Source organism: Salvelinus sp. IW2-2015, linkage group LG8, assembly GCF_002910315.2.
Source record: "Salvelinus sp. IW2-2015 linkage group LG8, ASM291031v2, whole genome shotgun sequence".
NCBI lineage: Eukaryota > Metazoa > Chordata > Actinopteri > Salmoniformes > Salmonidae > Salvelinus > Salvelinus sp. IW2-2015.
Genome location: NC_036848.1, coordinates 52,364,049 through 52,382,218, shown reverse-complemented (window position 1 = coordinate 52,382,218; position 18,170 = coordinate 52,364,049). Strand labels below are relative to the sequence as shown.

The 18,170-nt window shown below is 40.2% G+C and overlaps 1 protein-coding gene across 1 annotated transcript in view; it reads left to right on the top strand.

The window, feature by feature from the left end:
- Positions 1-10,535, top strand: part of LOC111968115 (myomesin-2) — a 37,448-nt gene extending 26,913 nt beyond the window's left edge. The window contains exons 29-36 of the mRNA XM_023993669.2: positions 3,166-3,253; positions 3,358-3,396; positions 3,938-4,043; positions 4,975-5,138; positions 7,809-7,845; positions 8,093-8,115; positions 8,211-8,266; positions 9,395-10,535. Coding sequence (XP_023849437.1) covers positions 3,166-3,253; positions 3,358-3,396; positions 3,938-4,043; positions 4,975-5,138; positions 7,809-7,845; positions 8,093-8,115; positions 8,211-8,266; positions 9,395-9,856 — 975 coding nt within the window. The 3' untranslated portion in view covers positions 9,857-10,535. The remainder of the gene's footprint in view (positions 1-3,165; positions 3,254-3,357; positions 3,397-3,937; positions 4,044-4,974; positions 5,139-7,808; positions 7,846-8,092; positions 8,116-8,210; positions 8,267-9,394) is intronic.
- Positions 10,536-18,170: the final 7,635 nt, after the last annotated feature.

The window sequence follows — 18,170 nt, the reverse complement described above, 5'->3', positions numbered from 1 at the left end:
TCAGGACATCAGACCAACAGGACCACCTTCCAACAGGACAACGACCCTAAGCACAGCCAAGACAACGCAGGAACGGCTTTGGTACAAGTCTCTGAATGTCCTTGAGTGGCCCAGCCAGTGCCCGGACTTGAACCCGATCTAACATCTCTGGAAAGACCTGAAAATAGCTGGTCAGTGACGCTCCCCATCCAACCTGACAGAGCTTGAGAGGATCTGCAGAGAAGAATGAGAGAAACTCTCCAAATACAGGTATGCGAAGTTTGTAGCATCATACCCAAGAAGACTCGATGCTGTAATCGCTGCCAAAGGTGCTTTAACAAAGTACTGAGTGTTCCATCGATCCATGTTTAAAACACARAATATACTTGCACTGAAGCTGCTCAACAACTACATCACATTAGTCATCTAACAGACTCACATCCAGAGCGACACACAAAAGCAACCAGGGCCATCCTCCCCTCAGCAGCCACCCTGGTTGCTTCTGTGTGTTGCTCTGGGTGGGAGTCGGTTAGATGACTAATGTGATGTAGCTGTTGAGCAGCTTCACTGCAAGTATACTGTATGTTTTAAACATAAAAAAAATATATATATATATATATTGCCATTTTAACGTCATAGATTTAGCCGGTGGTAAATTATTGAAATAACACCTGCTGGAATGCGCTTTTATCCAATCAGCATTCAGGATTAGACTCACCTGTTGTATAAAGATTGAACAAACGACAGGTAACTGCTAAAATAAAGGAAACATCAACATAAAGTGTATTAATAGGGTGTTGGGCTCTCACGAGCCACCAGAGCCGCCAGAACAGCTTCAATGCGCCTTGGCATATATTCTACAAGTGTCTGGAACTCTATTGGAGGGATGTGACACCATTCTGTACAGCCACTGCAGACATCAGATTGACCATAAGAGCTTTTAAGCAGGATGGGATTTTTAATTGCTTAACTACCTCAGGAACCACACCTGTGTGGAAGCACCTGCTTTCAACATACTTTGCATTACTCATTTACTCAAGTGCTTCCATTATTTTGGCAGTTACCTGTACATATAATAGCAGGTGTTACTGTATGTGGACAATAGGCAGAAGCACAATTACATTTCTTGAAAACCCAGTAGTTTTGATAATAGTCTACAGTAAAAGGACCTTGCAGTCTGGTAAACCCGGGTTAGGCACATTCATCCTATGACTTCATTGCTGGAAATCTGAAGGCAGTCATTGAGAACAGAATTGTTGTTGAGTAGAATTCTGAGCAGTCCTGTGGCTTTCCATATCATCTAGACACAATCAGGCCAAGCCAAAGTTAGTCATACTAATACTAATACTCTGTATTACCCTTGTCTGTGTTGAAGGAGGGTATTATCCGCCTACACAGTCATGCTGTCAGTTCCTACGCTTTATACCACAGGATGTTGGTGGCACCTTAGTTGGGGAGGACATGCTCATGGTAATGGCTGGGGCGGAATGAGTGGAATGGTATCAAATAAATCAAACACATGGTTTGATGCCATTCCATTCGCTCCGTTCAAGCCATTATTATGAGCCATTTTCCCCTCAGCAGCCTCCACTGTTTCACACAATAAGACAAGAGACAAACAGCCACCAAAACATTTGTGATGTGATGTAATGTACTGTGATGTAATATACTGTGATGTAATGTACTGTGATGTAATGTAATGTAAGGGAAGTAAGAGGTGCAGTCAAGGTGAATTTTGACTTGAGGTCCTAGGGGCACCAGTCATTTATAGGAAACAAGAGGAATAACCCTGAGGGGAAGAAGATAAGCAGCTCGATCCTCAGTAAAGCGCCACTGTCATAGAAAGCAGTCACTTCCAATTATGTCATTATAAATATTCACACCCTGCAATCGTACTCTGTCCTCACAAAGCTATGAGATGGAAGAGGTTACTCTGATCCTGTGCTTGATATATAGCCTGTTTGACATTGGCCACATGTAAATGCCAGAAGTGGTGAGAAAAATTAAATGAAATTGAGACAATAGCTAGGTTTGCATCCAATTGGCAATAGATTTTCATGCGAATATTCAAAAATCTGCATAAAGAAATAAATATTTTTCACCTGTGGTGTGTTTCCACCAAACTGACTCGTTGCAGATAAAAGTCAGCTTCAATTGTCATGTACCAAATAAAAATGTAAAGTTCAATGTGTTTCCATTGTATTTACAACTCTAGCGATAGTTTTGTCACAAAAAACTGTTGCATTAAATAGCAAATGTGTCTACTCTGGTCTTGGCATGTGCACACTAGCCAACAGCTTGTAGATACAGTGTGGGTAGGCTGTGCGGGTAGGCTAGTCAACATGTTAAGATTATTATGGATAAGAACGAGAATATTTGTGTTTATCAAATGGCAGTCAAGCATCAATACCATCTCATCAGAATAAGACCCTTGGTATTTATTGAAAGCAGCATCAAACTCATCATTGCACTTTCTCCACCCTGTGAAGTTCATCATAACTTATTTCACCTGTAGCCTAATAAACTGCATGGTTTCCCCAGTTGTAGTGGGAGAAGTGGTGACTATATACCATATCATCACGTGATGATACTTCGATATGATGGTTATTATATCAATATTTGCGCATTAAGGGTTTCCACTGCCATTTTGTGCGTGGTACATTTTACCAGCAGAAAAAGAAAGCACCAATGTTGAACTAACAAATGATCTGTCAGCATTTATAAAATTGTACTGGAACTTCCTGTTTCCATCACAGCTGTTTTTTTAAATACGGTCTGACTTTACTCATGTAAACATTGTGGATGGAAATGTGGTTAGAGACACTGAACCGAAATTGACTAAAGCAAAATAATTCCAATCTCAATGTAAGGAAGTTAATGAAGCTTACGTGGTCAGTGCTACTGTTACAGAGGGTAGGCCTATCTACTGCATTCGAATTTGAGGCCTATCTACTGCATTCTAATTTGAGGCCTATCTACTGCATTCTAATTTGAGGGCCTTATCTACTGCATTCTAATTTGAGGCCTATCTACTGCATTCTAATTTGAGGCCTATCTACTGCATTCGAATTTGAGGCCTATCTACTGCATTCGAATTTGAGGCCTATCTACTGAGACATATCTACTAATTTGAGACATAGCTATTCTAATTTGATTCCTGAAATTGTGTTTTTTTATCCGACCTAGTTCTCCAAGGCTTCCACTGGCATTTATAAAGCTACCATCAGTGACGACAGAGGAAAGGATCAGTCCCAAATTGAAATATCTGGCCATGGTAAATATTATTATCAAAATTATACCATGTTGTATGTGAAATATATTGTCTTACTGTGAACATACTTTGAATGTAATTTTGTTCTATCAACATCTCTCTTACAGCTTTTGATGAAATTATCAACAAGCTTTCTAAACTTGCTGGTAGGTACTAATATCTTCAAGTTTAGCTTGCTTGATTGCCACTTCCCTTCTTTAGTATACTTAGCATATCTTAACATGCTTTAACATACTTTAGCATACTTTTAAAAACTCATTTCAGTTTATTCTACTCATTATTCAACCAGGGCAATAAATCAGTTGGACTTGATTGTTAGATTACAGATAATGTGTTCCTCACACAGTTCTGTGGTTTTTCTCGGTGCAGCTAAATCAGTGCAGCAAAACTAATGAGGCGGATTACACAGCCAGTGGGCATATCAAGGGTCTTGTTACTCTACCCTCATGAACTGGGCTGAAGTAACACATCTGTACCTGTCGTCCTAGCCTGAAATCATATCCCCATTACAGCATTTGTTGTGCTGATTTCCAATTCCCTGCACTGGCCAACCAATTAGTAAACCACAGCAAGTCACCAAGTTGTGTCTATCTAAGAAGATATATTATTAATTTAAGAGACGTATAGAACATATATGTCAGCATATGTACACTAAAGGACGCTTGGGTTTTCCTTTTCGCTCACCAGGATCCTCTGCAGCTGAGTTGGCAATTCACTGCACAGCAACAGGCATTCAGCTCCAATGCCACATGAAATACTACACAGAGGAGATGAAAATTCACTGGCTGCACGTGTAAGCATATGCTATGTATTTATTTATTTATTTAWTMAAATTATGCAGAGAATTTGAAATTATGGAAATGTTCATGTAAATATAATCCACACAAGGTTTTATCCCAAGGCGTAACATGAGCTAGGCATGTAAACATGATTTTAGATTTTGTCTAAAATTGTGACTCTTTAGTAAAAATGTAAAACAACAGTGAGAGCAGAGCCTTTATTCACACACAAACAATACAAAACAAATATCAACTGTCACTAATGCTTTGTCCTAAGGAAATATTTAGTAGGCCTACCTAACAGAATAGCTACAGGATAATAATAAAAAACACTTGTGGGAAGTCATCGGTTACAGCAGCTTGTGTAAGGCAAACCAGTTTCAGCTAACCATGCGTGGGTCTTCTAATCCCTGTATGAACATTTTGAAGTAGCTGCTTCGGGTTTTTCTTTCTTCTGGCGTGCATGGTATAGACAAGGGGAGCATGTTTCACAGCACGGCAACAATTTCACACGCAATGACTGAACAAAGCTCACCATTTCCCATGATTCCTCACAAATTTGAGCTTGGCAAATTCCAGGTCCTCCCTGCCTGCCAAGAGGGCCATGGCACATAAATAACATAATGATGATGCTCAAATGGTCCAGAAAGGCAACTGCAGCTGGTCATTATTTGATAAACTACTAGAAAATGACACTTATTATGAGAGAAATTAGGAAATTCTACCATTTTCATTAGAATCAATCACAATTTCATGTTATGTTTGTATGATCCTAATTAGGTCCTCATTGAGCTACCTGTGAATTAGAGTTTATACAATTTTTCATTGACTCCTCTTTAGGGGCCTACTCAATCCAACACAATGGACACCTTCAATAGCAGTGTTTTTTCAATCCCAAAACAATAATTATTATGCTCCATCTGTTCCTCCCCTTTACCATTTTAGGGAAAGGAAACTCTCTCACTCTGAGAAGGTGCGTATTGGAGGTACCCCAGCCATGGCCACTATGGAGATCATTGAACCCACAGACAGGGATAAGGGTCTTTACCACATCCAGATAATAGATACGGATAAGACCTATACTCGCACCATCGACCTCTCTGGACACGGTAAGCCAGATGATATAGACAGTATATATGCCGTCGTACTTCTACTTTAACAACCTACTTCTCCTTCAGTCTTGCAAATAGCATAACACACGAACGTAGTGATATTAGCACATTCAGCATGTATGAACCTCAAAAACAATACCAGGATAATGGTAACCTGTAAATTATACACCTGATCAATTGAGTTCATCATTTTAGATATTCACATTCATTCGTATGCATTGGATTCCCAGACCAGTCTTCATTAGTGTGTGTACCTAACATCTAAATGTTGAAAAAAACGGAGGTTGTATATCATTACCATTTTTTCTGGCAGTATATGAATGAGGTGGAGTCTTCAGCTGGACCACAGTAATGAGAACACTGCGCATCTTTATCAAAATGACCAACTACTAATAACTGTTGTAGTTTTTATCATACCACCTCCAACTATTGGCCACTCTACTGTTGTCCTGCCACAGTCTTAGAATAACCCACGCAGTGTCCAGTTTCACACTGACTTCTACATTMATAATACAAAGAAAAGGGCATCTCTGCAGCTGGGTACACAGAAGCAAGCAGCATATTTAGGCTAATCCGGTGGATGAAATAACAGGAACAACAATATCAAAGGTGCAATCCTGGCTCAGACTTCAGTTAGTCAACAGACTGTTTGATGACAAACATAATCAAGGGCTGGTCCCTGACAGGTCATGCGATGTGTGGGCTGGAAACAGTAATGAGTGAGCGAGGATGAGCTATTTCAGGCAAAACAGAACAACATTACAATAATGAGGTACGATATGTTTCTGCTGTTATGTCTCCAAGACAAGTACCAGTAAGAACGGCAATAGAAAGAAAGTAGGTTACTCCATCTACACTTCAACATTGGTTTTGTATGGTGTAACATTAATTATAAACCAGGTGGTTTGAGCCCTGAATGCTGATTGGCTGACAGCCGTGGTATATCAGACCGTATACCACGGGTATGACAAAAAGTGTATTTTAACTGCTCTAATTACATTGGTAACCAGTTTACAATAACAATAAGGCACCTCAGGGGTTTGTGATATATTGCCAATATTTATTTATTTATTTATTTATTTATTTATTTAACCTTTATTTAACCAGGTAGGCCAGTTGAGAACAAGTTCTCATTTACAACTGCGACCTGGCCAAGATAAAGCAAAGCAGTGCGACACAAACAACAAAACAGAGTTACACATGGAATAAACAAACGTACAGTCAATAACACAATAGAAAAGTCTACATACAGTGTATGCAAATGAGGTAAGATTAGGGAGGTAAGGCAATAAATAGGCCATAGTGGCGAAATAACTACAATTTAGCATTAACACTGGAGTGATAGATGTGCAGAAGATGAATGTGCAAGTAGAGATACTGGGGTGCAAAGGAGCAAAAAATAAATAACAATATGAGGATGAGGTAGTTTGGTGGGCTATTTACAGATGGGCTATGTACAGGTGCAATGATCTGTAAGCTGCTCTGACAGCTGATGCTTAAAGTTAGTAAGGGAGATAAGAGTCTCCAGCTTCAGTGATTTTTGCAATTCGTTCCAGTCATTGGCAGCAGGGAACTGGAAGGAAAGGCGGCCAAAGGAGGAATTGACTTTGTGGGTGACCAATGAAATATACCTGCTGGAGCGCGTGCTACGGGTGGGTGCTGCTATGGTGACCAGTGAGCTGAGATAAGGCGGGGCTTTACCTAGCAAATACTTATAGATGACCTGGAGCCAGTGGGTTTGGCAAGGAATATGAAGCGAGGACCAGCCAATGAGAGCATACAGATCGGGTGGGTCTTTGGTGACAAAACGGATGGCACTGTGATAGACTGCATCCAATTTGCTGAGTAGTGTTGGAGGCTATTTTGTAAATGACATCGCCGAAGTCATGGATCGGTAGGATAATCAGTTTTACGAGGGGATGTTTGGCAGCATGAGTGAAGGATCCTTTGTTGCGAAATAGGAAGCCAATTCTAATGTGAGTCTGGAAGGAGAGTTTACAGTCTAACCAGACACCTAGGTATTTGTAGTTGCCTACTTATTCAAAGTCAGAACCGTCCAGAGTAGTGATGCTGGACGGGCGGGCAGGTGCGGGCAGCGATCGGTTGAAGAGCATGCACTTAGTTTTACTTGCATTTAATAGCAGTTGTAGGCGACGGAAGGAGAGTTGTAARGGCATTGAAGCTCGTCTGGAGGTTAGTTAACACACACATAGTTAGCCAGAAGTATACAGAATAGTGTCGTCTGCGTAGAGGTGGATCAGAGAGTCACCAGCAGCAAGAGCGACATCATTGATGTATACAGAGAAAAGAGTCGGCCCGAGAATTGAACCCTGTGGCACCTCCATAGAGACTGCCAGAGGTCCGCACAACAGGCCCTCCGATTTGACACACTGATCTCTGTCTGAGAAGTAGTTGGTGAACCAGGCGAGGCAGTCATTTGAGAAACCAAGGCTGTTGAGTCTGCCGATAAGAATGCGATGATTGACCGAGTCGAAAGCCTTGGCCAGGTCGATGAATATGGCTGCACGGTATTGCACAGCTAAGGGCTGTGTSCAGGCACTCCACATTGCATCGTGCTAATTAACTATAATAAATAATAAATAATGTAATTAGAGCGGTTTAATTATTACATGCATGAAAAGCCAATATTTTCTTTCTTTTTCACAGCCTACGATAAAGCCTTTGCGGAATTCACAACTCTCAAGTAAGATAATCACGTCATAATTCTGTTCAGTGTATTCATTTCTGTGTTATTTCATGCACATGTATGCAGGTCAATAATACTATATACATTTAATGTTCTATACAGCTAAAACACAGCTTGAATTCCTACATAGTGTTAATGTATTGTGGTAATGCAGAGCATGTGTATGGAGTCACAGTCTTGGGGTGAAATATACCAAGCCTCACTGTGCTAATGAACTCACTGCCATTTTTCTCTTGTTTTCCAGGGTGGAAGCATATGCTGAAGCCAGTGAGTACATTCTCTTGTCATAATGCTAGATTGTGGCTCTGTGGGAATTTTCTGATTCGGACAATATTGTGATTATATAATATCTTCATTTTTAGACCGTGGCAAAGTGCTGGGCGGTCTCCCTGATGTTGTTACCATCATGGAGAAGAAGGTAATTTACCTTTTATTTTGCAATTTAATACAATGATGGGAATATATTTAACATTAGAACAGGTAACCAGACATGGTTTAACACACGCGAAGGTCAGTGTCAACTATCATAACCAGATGGACGCAGCTGATGTCCACTGTAACCTACTGTTGCATTATACACAGCACCAGTGGTGGGAAAAGTACCCAATTGTCATACTTGAGTCAAAGTAATTGAAAACTACTCAAGCAAAATACTACTTGAGAAAAAGTAAAAAAGTTTTGGTTTTAAATGTAATTACTAAAATATACTTAAGTATCAAAAGTATAAGTTTAAATAATTTCAAATTATTTATATTAAGCAAACCAGATGGCACCATTTTCTTGTTTATTTATTATTTATGGATAGCCAGGGGCATGTGTTTAGTGAGTCCTCCAGATCAGAGGCAGTAGAGATGACCAGGGAAGTTCTCTTGGTAAGTGCGTGAATTGGACCATTTTCCTGTTCTGCTAAGCATTCAAAATGTAGAGTACTTTTGGGTGTCAGGGAAAATGTATGGAGTAAAAAGTATATCATTTTCCTTAAGAATGTAGTAAAGTAAAAGTTGTCGAAAATTGAAATAGTAAAGTACAGATACCCAATACAACTACTTAAGAGGTACTCTAAAGTATTTTTACTTACGGTAAGTACTTTACAGCACTGCACAGCACTGGAAAATCACCCTTAGGTGGAAGATTGTTATATTGCATTTCACAGCACCTCATGTCAGATTTCATACAGCATATGATATATTGCGGGAAAAACATAAACTGGGGTCCTTATGAAACACATGCAGCATGATGTATATGATAGGAATACTGTGTAGACATGTCATAGAGGTATATGGTTTGCATAATGGCAGAATAGAGCTACTTGTAAAGGTCACTGTAACTGCACCTCTCTCCAAAGTGACTACACACGCTTGTTTGTAGTGTGATTGGTTATTTTACCTTGGGGCTGCAAGAGGGGAGAGACTAGGGATTTAACAAGACACGATAAGCATAGTAAACTCTGATTAAATCAAACAACAGCACTCCAACATTCCATCTTCTTCTGTTATATCTGTGTTGATAACCAACGGTGTTTCAATTCCTTTGCCCTGCTTGGTAGACKCTGAGTTTGACCTGCACAGTGTGCGGTGACCCCAAACCTCAAGTCACCTGGTTAAAAAATGGRGCAGAGGTGTATACCGATGACCAGTACTTGGTGTCCCTCGAGTCCGGGAAGTTCGCCAGTCTCACCATCAAGCGTGTGTCCCTGGAAGACTGTGGCAGGTATACTATGACGGTGCAGAACAAATATGGAGGAGAGTCCGTGGATATCATTGTGAGCGCCTACAAGCATGGAGACACGATTCCACAGGCCAAACCAACGCTAACGCCCAAGTCCATCATCSCACCTAAACGTCCTATTGAGATCCCAGGTCCCAAGGTTGTCACCCCTGCCCCTTCCCCAGCTCCTTCCCATGTCTCTTCTCCAGCCGGTGCCAAGTCCCCCACCTCTCCTAAGGGACTGAAGTCTCCCACCCCAGCTCGTAGCATGAAGTCCCCTACCCCAACAAAGAGAAAGTAAACAACCAAAGCACTTCAATTCCAAAGAGAGACAAGACAATGAAAAGTGATTGATCTTTTTGCATGAGTCATGAAATATAACTTTATTTAAAGCTAGAATCCTTTATTGAAACAATAACATAGCAACACCCCGTCTCTGTTTTGGTAAAAAGCTATGGGATGGGCCTGGTTATACAGTGTTAAAACAAGCTTTTGGGTTTTGATAGGTTATGACAGTTAAACTAATATCATGAGGCATTTATAATTTATTTTCATTGAGAATCAGGTATATATCATTAATTTACAAGTCCAAAAATGTATGTTGCATTAGAAGGCACATTCAGCTTAGTAAACCTTGATGACAACCCCCCCAGTGAAAAATGAGAGATATCTAGTCTTAATGTTGGAATCCTTAGAATGAACTTGTCTCTGTCTCACTTTGGGCGCTTTGGTAAAAATTGACCAGCTTTGATGTTTAGTTTATTACATCTCTGTTTTAAAAGCTGCACTTTCAATTAGTTGGTGCAATGTTGAGGTATTGGCTGTCCCTACGGATGGATAACCCCAAAGTGCTGGACCTCCACTTAGCCCACAGCGGCAGGCGCGGCGATTCTAGTCACTGTCCCCAATAAATCACGTTACCCTTCTCGCCGCCGCATGTCTCCGCCTGCTTTTGTGCTAATAAAAAGGAGCAAAAATCACTTCTCACTGTGTGGTCCCTGAGCTGTTTACTGTTGGGTTCCAGCGTACACTCACCCAAGGTGTCTGAATGCAGTCGCAATGTAAAATATGTAAGCGATTAGAGTGGCTATAGGCCGATCTGAATCACATCAGCACTTTTCACTACCTCTTTGCCCACTTTCATTTTCAACTCCACAAATCAATTCATGTATATGGAGCACCTATGGCTGTTTGCCCACTGACAACTTGCCATCAGATTCCCCACTATTCAATAGGAGTTGTTAATCAAGTATCTCCACAAGGATATTGTTAATAAATCACAATCACATGTCTAGTTTTGGCAGGAATGGAATTCACTTTATTCATGTTGTGTACTCCTAACCTAATTGAGTATGTTCAATTCAAAAAGCCAAATATGAGTGCAAGCCAATTAATTATTTGCATCATACACTTTCTGGGTTGTGTGCTTTTTCCGAGTTCATAGTTGATAAACTGTTTCAGCTTGACATACTTCAAAGCCCTATTCTGTCAAAAAGTTCATTTTCAACGGCACAGTTTTTTCTCATTTCAGTGATAAACTGGCTCCAGTAATGATTACACTGGAGTTGGGATTTGATTGGAATAATTAAAATGGAGGAAATTGGTCTTATTTAGCTTTTGAAATCATTCTACATGTGACTTGAATTAAATCACACATATTTAATCACTGAACATTATTTCCTATATAAATCATAGTTTTCCATAGCAACTTATATCAATCAACTCAGTACGTATTGTAGTTCCCCTCTATCACTCAAAAGTCGTCCTCTGAGAAATGCTCATAATATTGATTATTGCTACTCACAAACGGGCTAAATGGACAAGCTGAAGAACTGTATTTTCTAAATCCCATCAATAACCTAAATGTGCATTTCAAGTCAAATACAGTATAATATTGTAGCCATTCCTTGAAATACAGTTTTGAATAGCTATTTCATTACACATGACCACATGGTGACACTGGTGCTTCATACAGTCACAGCCCATGTACAACCACTAAACCCGATAGGAGCCACCAGTCAAGACACTGAATCATGTGGCTTACTTTTATACATCGATTTGCTGTGGGTGGATGAATTACAAAACGACATTGTGGACAAATTACCACCCCAAATACACACAAAAGCAAGGGATTTATGTAATTGCTGCTCCCAAAGGGGCTATTCAACAAACGTGAAGATAAGCACATTAAATCATAAATGTTTAAATCATACATTTTTACATTTGGAATGGTTATTTTTTTCAACAGACACAATCATCAAACACAAGTGATTGCTGACCAAAAATATGGGAATATGGGAATTATCTATAAGAATTGTGGGTAGCACTTTATTCTTAATGGTTCCGCTTAAATTGGTATTTACCAAGTGTTTACTAGGAAAGTATGTGTTAACACTGGGTTGTTTCTGGGTCATTTTACAACACAATTGGTAACTACCTGTAACGAAACAGTGCTGGGTCAATCCCAAAGAAACAAATATATAATCCATGTTATTCATGTATAATTACAATTTTATTATGTATTTTCTTAATTTTATTTAAATCAAGTAAATACCTGGTCCTTCCTGTACCATACAATTTGGTGCTACTAAATTGTTTTGATGACTGGTTATTATCAATGATTTCAAAATGGCCATATGTGTTCTTTGACTTAATATCCCAAAACAAAGAGAGCATATCTACTGTAGTAACTTATATTGAGTCTGTGATACAGTTCGGTTTAGAACAGAAGTATCTCTTGGTTCTCGGCACATGAGAATAAAGAAAATAGGATTTGAGATTACTTTGAAGTAGAAACTGCCATTGTTATCATTGGAGGCATTTTTCACTTTCAGATAAAGTGAGTGTGGGTGATATCCCTTTGATGATATGCTAACTTTCTCTATACAGAACAAAGGAATGCTGCCAACAGTCTTTCATAAATACAACAGCAAAACGACAAACTATTTTGAAATGATAAGTCTTAATATTGTGAACTTGACCAGATTTTTTTTGATCTGACTACATGTAAAGTCATAGCTAATTCTATGCCTTGCTTTGCTTTGCTGCATACGTCAATGTATTGTATTTAAACGTGAAATTGATTTATTGTATTGTATTGTTCACCTGCCCACGGGGGAGTTGGCTGTACTGTGTGTAGTCATCACAGGGAATGACTATGTGGTCAGTAAATCTGGTTTGGAATATGGCCAGGACACCAGGGTTAATACCTTTTTCCTTCTACGATAAGTGTCCCAGAACCTTTTTTAATATCCATAGTGATGGATAGATACAGACAATGGAGGATTTAGGCCCTCGTCTTGGCACATGCCAGGAAAGACATCAGTGTTATTTGATAGAAGTAACTGGCTTACAGAACTGATACTCTATAAAGAAGATAAATCATATCAGTGTTAATTTTGTAATGCTGCACACGTCTGAAACATAGCCCCCTGGGCACAGATGTCAGTTCAACGTCTAATCCACGTTAGTTAAACGTCATATCATTGAAATTATGTGGAAACAACGTTGATTAAACCAATGGAAGGTTACTTTCTCACACCGTGCAATTTTACTTAAACATATTTTGTGTTATAGGACAAGTACATAATTTCACAGATATTTTATAAAATAGACAGAAATGGTCAACTTCTGGTCAACGCCCATGAAGGCCTGAATCACACAGTCTCCTCTGAACAGTTGATATTGAGATGTGTCTGTTATTTGAATTCTGTGAACCATTTATTTGGCTGCAATTTCTGAGGATGGTAACTTTAATGAACGTATCCTCTGCAGCAGAAGTAACTCTGGGTCTTCCATTTCTATGGCGGTCCTCATGAGAGCCAGTTTCATCATAGCAGTTGATGGTTTTTGCGACTGGGCTTGAAGAAACTTTCAAAGTCCTTGACATTTTCCACATTGACTGACCTTCGTGTCTTAAAGTAATGATGGACTGTCATTTCTCTTTGCTTATTTGAGCTGTTCTTCCCATAATATGGACTTGGTCTTTTACCAAATAGGGATATATTCTGTATACCCCCCGTACCTTGTCACAACAGAACTGATTGGCTCAAACGCATTAAGAAGGAAAGAAATTCCACAAATTAACTTTTAAAAAGGCACACCTGTTAATTGAAATGCATTCCAGGTGACTACCTCATGAAGCTGGTTGAGAGAATGTCAAGAGTGTGCAAAGCTGTTATCAAGGCAAAGGGTGGCTATTTGAAGAATCTCAAATATAAACTATATTTTGATTTGTTTAACACTTTTTTGGTTACTACATGATTCCATATGTGTTTTTATTTCATAGTTTTGATGTCTTCACTATTATTCTACAATGTAGAAAATAGCAAAAATTAAGAAAAACCCTTGAATGAGTGGGTGTTCAAAACTTTTGACCAGTAGTGTACTTCCAAGGTGATTTAATGACAGTCCAGGGAGGATGGCAATCACATTATACTTTTTGAAGCTGGTCCACTCTGCACCGTGAAATGACATGGCAGGGCCTCTGCATACTAAAGTCTCACAGTCCATTAGAGGCATATAAACTCAGCAAAAAAAGAAATGTCCTTTCACTGTCAACTGCGTTTATTTTCAGCAAACTTAACATGTGTAATATTTGTATGAACATAACAAGTTTCAACAACTGAAACATAAACTGAACAAGTTCCACAGACATGTGAGTAACAGAAATGGAATAATGTGTCGCTGAACAAAGGGGGGGTCAAAATCAAAAGTAACAGTCAGTATCTGGTGTGACCACCAGCTGCATTAAGTACTGCAGTGCATTTCCTCCTCATGGACTGCACCAGATTTGCCAGTTCTTGCTGTGAGATGTTACCCCACTCTTCCACCAAGGCACCTGCAAGTTCCTGCGACATTTCTGGGGCGAAAGACCCTAGCCCTCACCCTCCGATCCAACAGGTCACAGACGTGCTCAATGGGATTGAGATCAGGGCTCTTCGCTGGCCATGGCAGAACACTGACATTCCTGTCTTGGAGGAAATCACGCACAGAACGAGCAGTATGGCTGGTGGCATTGTCATGCTGGAGGGTCATGTCAGGATGAGCCTGCAGGAAGGGTACCACATGAGGGAGGAGGATGTCTTCCCTGTAACGCACAGCATTGAGATTGCCTGCAATGACAACAAGCTCAGTCCGTTGATGCTGTGACACACCGACCCAGACCATGACGGACCTCCAAATCGATCCCACTCCAGAGTACAGGCCTCGGTGTAACACTCATTCCTTCGACGATAAACGCGAATCCAACCATCACCCCTGGTGAGACAAAACTGCGACTCGTCAGTGAAGAGCACTTTTTTACCAGTCCTGTCTGGTCCAGAGACGGTGGGTTTGTGCCCATAGGCGACATTGTTGCCGGTGATGTCTGGTGAGGACCTGCCTTACAGCAGGCCTACAAACCCTCAGTCCAGCCTCTCTCAGCTTATTGCGGACAGTTTGAGGACTGATGGAGGGATTGTGCGTTCCTGGTGTAACTCGAGCAGTTGTTGTTGCCATTCTGTACCTGTCCCGCAGGTGTGATGTTCGGATGTACCGATCCTGTGCAGGTGTTGTTACACGTGGTCTGCCGCTGCGAGGACGATCAGCTGTCCGTCCTGTCTCCCTGTAGCGCTGTCTTACAGTACGAACATTGCAATTTATTGCCCTGGCCACTTCTGCAGTCCTCATGCCTCCTTGCAGCATGCCTTAAGCACGTTCACGCAGATGAGCAGGGACCCTGGGCATCTTTCTTTTGGTGTTTTTCAGAGTCAATAGAAAGGCCTCGTTAGTGTACTAAGTTTTCATAACTGTGACCTTAATTACCTACCGTCTGTAAGCTGTTAGTGTCTTAACGACCGTTCCACAGGTGCATGTTCATTAATTGTTTATCGTTCATTGAACAAGCATGGAAACAGTGTTTAAACCATTTACAATGAAGATCTGTGAAGTATTTTGGATTTTTACGTATTATCTTTGAAAGACAGGGTCCTGAAAAAGGGACATTTCTTTTTTTACTGAGTTTAGTTCATACACTACCCCCCCAGCGGTGTCATGCACCAACATGTTGATGGCCAAAGTCAGTATCTTTGCATTTATTCTTTGTAAATTTTGTATATATTTATTTTTAAATGTATCAAGTTGAGGGACTTTTGACCAGTTTCAATGAGTGCTCAGAGTGACACATCTGCACTCTTCTTAATACCAATAGACACTGGCACACTACCTAACAATGGGATGTTTTCTCATCAGTTTGTTGTCTTTGCTGAACGTTACTGTTCAAGACAATATATTGACCGAAGCAGAGTTGACTGATGCAGGGATGCAGACGAAGGTACTTGGATTCTGTTCAGTCTTGAGGTGGCGCATCGCCTCACTGTTTTGACAGAGGTAATGTACTGTTAACATGCCAGAACATCACATCAACCGTTGTGAAAGCTCATCGGAAACCAGAAACGTTGATGCTTTGTATTAACATAAGAGGATCATGTCAGGTTGCTATAAATGCCCTCTTTCAGACCACTTCAAGTGAGGTATTACCAAAATTATTTTATAATTAGATTTTTTTCAACAACATGTCAGGAATTTCAAGGGGTGCAGGGACACTTGGTGCTTGGGGTGGCTTTGTGGTCATACCCACAAATTACATCATGTTTGATGTTGTTAATAGAGACCTACTTCATTGGAATATTTTTGGCGGMGTTTCTTATTTCCAAAGCTGAAATTGAGCTGTGCTTTGCATACCTGGACATGCTGTTACCTCTCTATGAGTCAAGGTCATCGTAGTTCAACTCACCAAAGTTTTCTTTGAGGTGAATCACTGGCGAGTTCCCTGTTGCATTTCAAACCAATTTAAATGATTCAACAGCGCTTCAATGGTGCACACCCCTCACCCATTCAAGTGGATTTGATCCCTGCATGCTAATGGAAATATGCCAGCAAGCAGTGACATGGCTCTAGTTCTTTGAGCTATGGCAAAATAGATTGAAGCTTCTTCCTCTGTATCAATGCATGGTTTCAAAAGTGATAAAATGGAAAGAATAAAAGGCCAAAATACAAAAATTCCCAATAGTTCAGTACACATGAATAATGGATTGCATTTTGGGGATTCCTATTTAGTGTCTGGGATTGTTGAGAATAGACTGGGACCCTAAAACACCCATACAGGTCCAGTCTACAGGATCAGACCTGGAACCATACTGACCTGGAACCATACTGACCTGGAACCATACTGACCTGGAACCATACTGACCTGGAACCATACTGACCTGGAACAATACTGACCTGGAACAATACTGACCTGGAACCATACTGACCTGGAACCATACTGACCTGGAACCATACTGACCTGGAACCATACTGACAAGTTGAGTAGCAAATCTTGATGAGTAATATTTTCGAAACGATTTCAGGTTAGGGATAGTCACAGAACACAAACAACACACACACGCAATAACAGGAGAAGAGTTGAGACAATTATTAGATATCCTCTAGGGAAACTAGAATCAACATGTTCAAGTGAAGGTGACATAGTAAAACGAACACTATTGAGATGTTGCATCTGAAGTATTAGAGCTTTTGAATATCCCAAGGAAAAGCCAAGGTTTTATCTCATTAAGACATGCTCTGCATCTCATAATTAATTGGCCATATGGTCACCATGACAAGAACGATTCCTCTCTGCGAGATTATTTATAGGATTTACTTGTGCTCAGATTCTCAGTTGACCAATGATATTATATGGGAATGCTTTATACTGTTCCTGTGTGGTGTTGTAACTCTAGGGCACTCCTGTTTATAATGATGTGGTGTTGTGGTGACTGTTTCAGGAGGACATCAGATGAGTTCACTGTTCCTCAAACCTATAGTAGCCGATGTTACTGCATTTAACCAGTCTGAGGCATTTAACCACCATGAGTACAATACCTTTATGGCTAGCAGCTATTGATCCTGTTGTGTGTTTACCTTTATGGCTAGCAGCTATTGATCCTGTTGTGTTTTTACCTTTATGTGCTAGCAGCTATTGATCCTGTTGTGTGTTTTACCTTTATGGCTAGCAGCTATTGATCCTGTTGTGTTTTTACCTTTTTGGCTAGCAGCTATTGATCCTGTTGTGTGTTTACCTTTATGGCTAGCAGCTATTGATCCTGTTTGTTTTTACCTTTATGGCTAGCAGCTATTGATCCTGTTGTGTGTTTTACCTTTATGGCTAGCAGCTATTGATCCTGTTGTGTTTACCTTTATGGCTAGCAGCTATTGATCCTGTTTGTGTTTTACCTTTATGGCTAGCAGCTATTGATCCTGTTGTGTGTTTTACTTTATGGCTAGCAGCTATTGATCCTGTTTGTGTTTTTACCTTTATGGCTAGCAGCTATTTATCCTGTTGTGTTTTTACCTTTATGGCTAGCAGCTATTGATCCTGTTTGTGTTTACCTTTATGGCTAGCAGCTTTGATCCTGTTGTTGTTTTTACCTTTATGGCTAGCAGCTATTGATCCTGTTGTGTGTTTACCTTTATGGCTAGCAGCTATTGATTCCTGTTGTTGTTTACCTTTATGGCTAGCAGCTATTGATCCTGTTGTGTTTTTACCTATTGGCTAGCAGCTATTGATCCTGTTGTGTGTTTACCTTTATGGC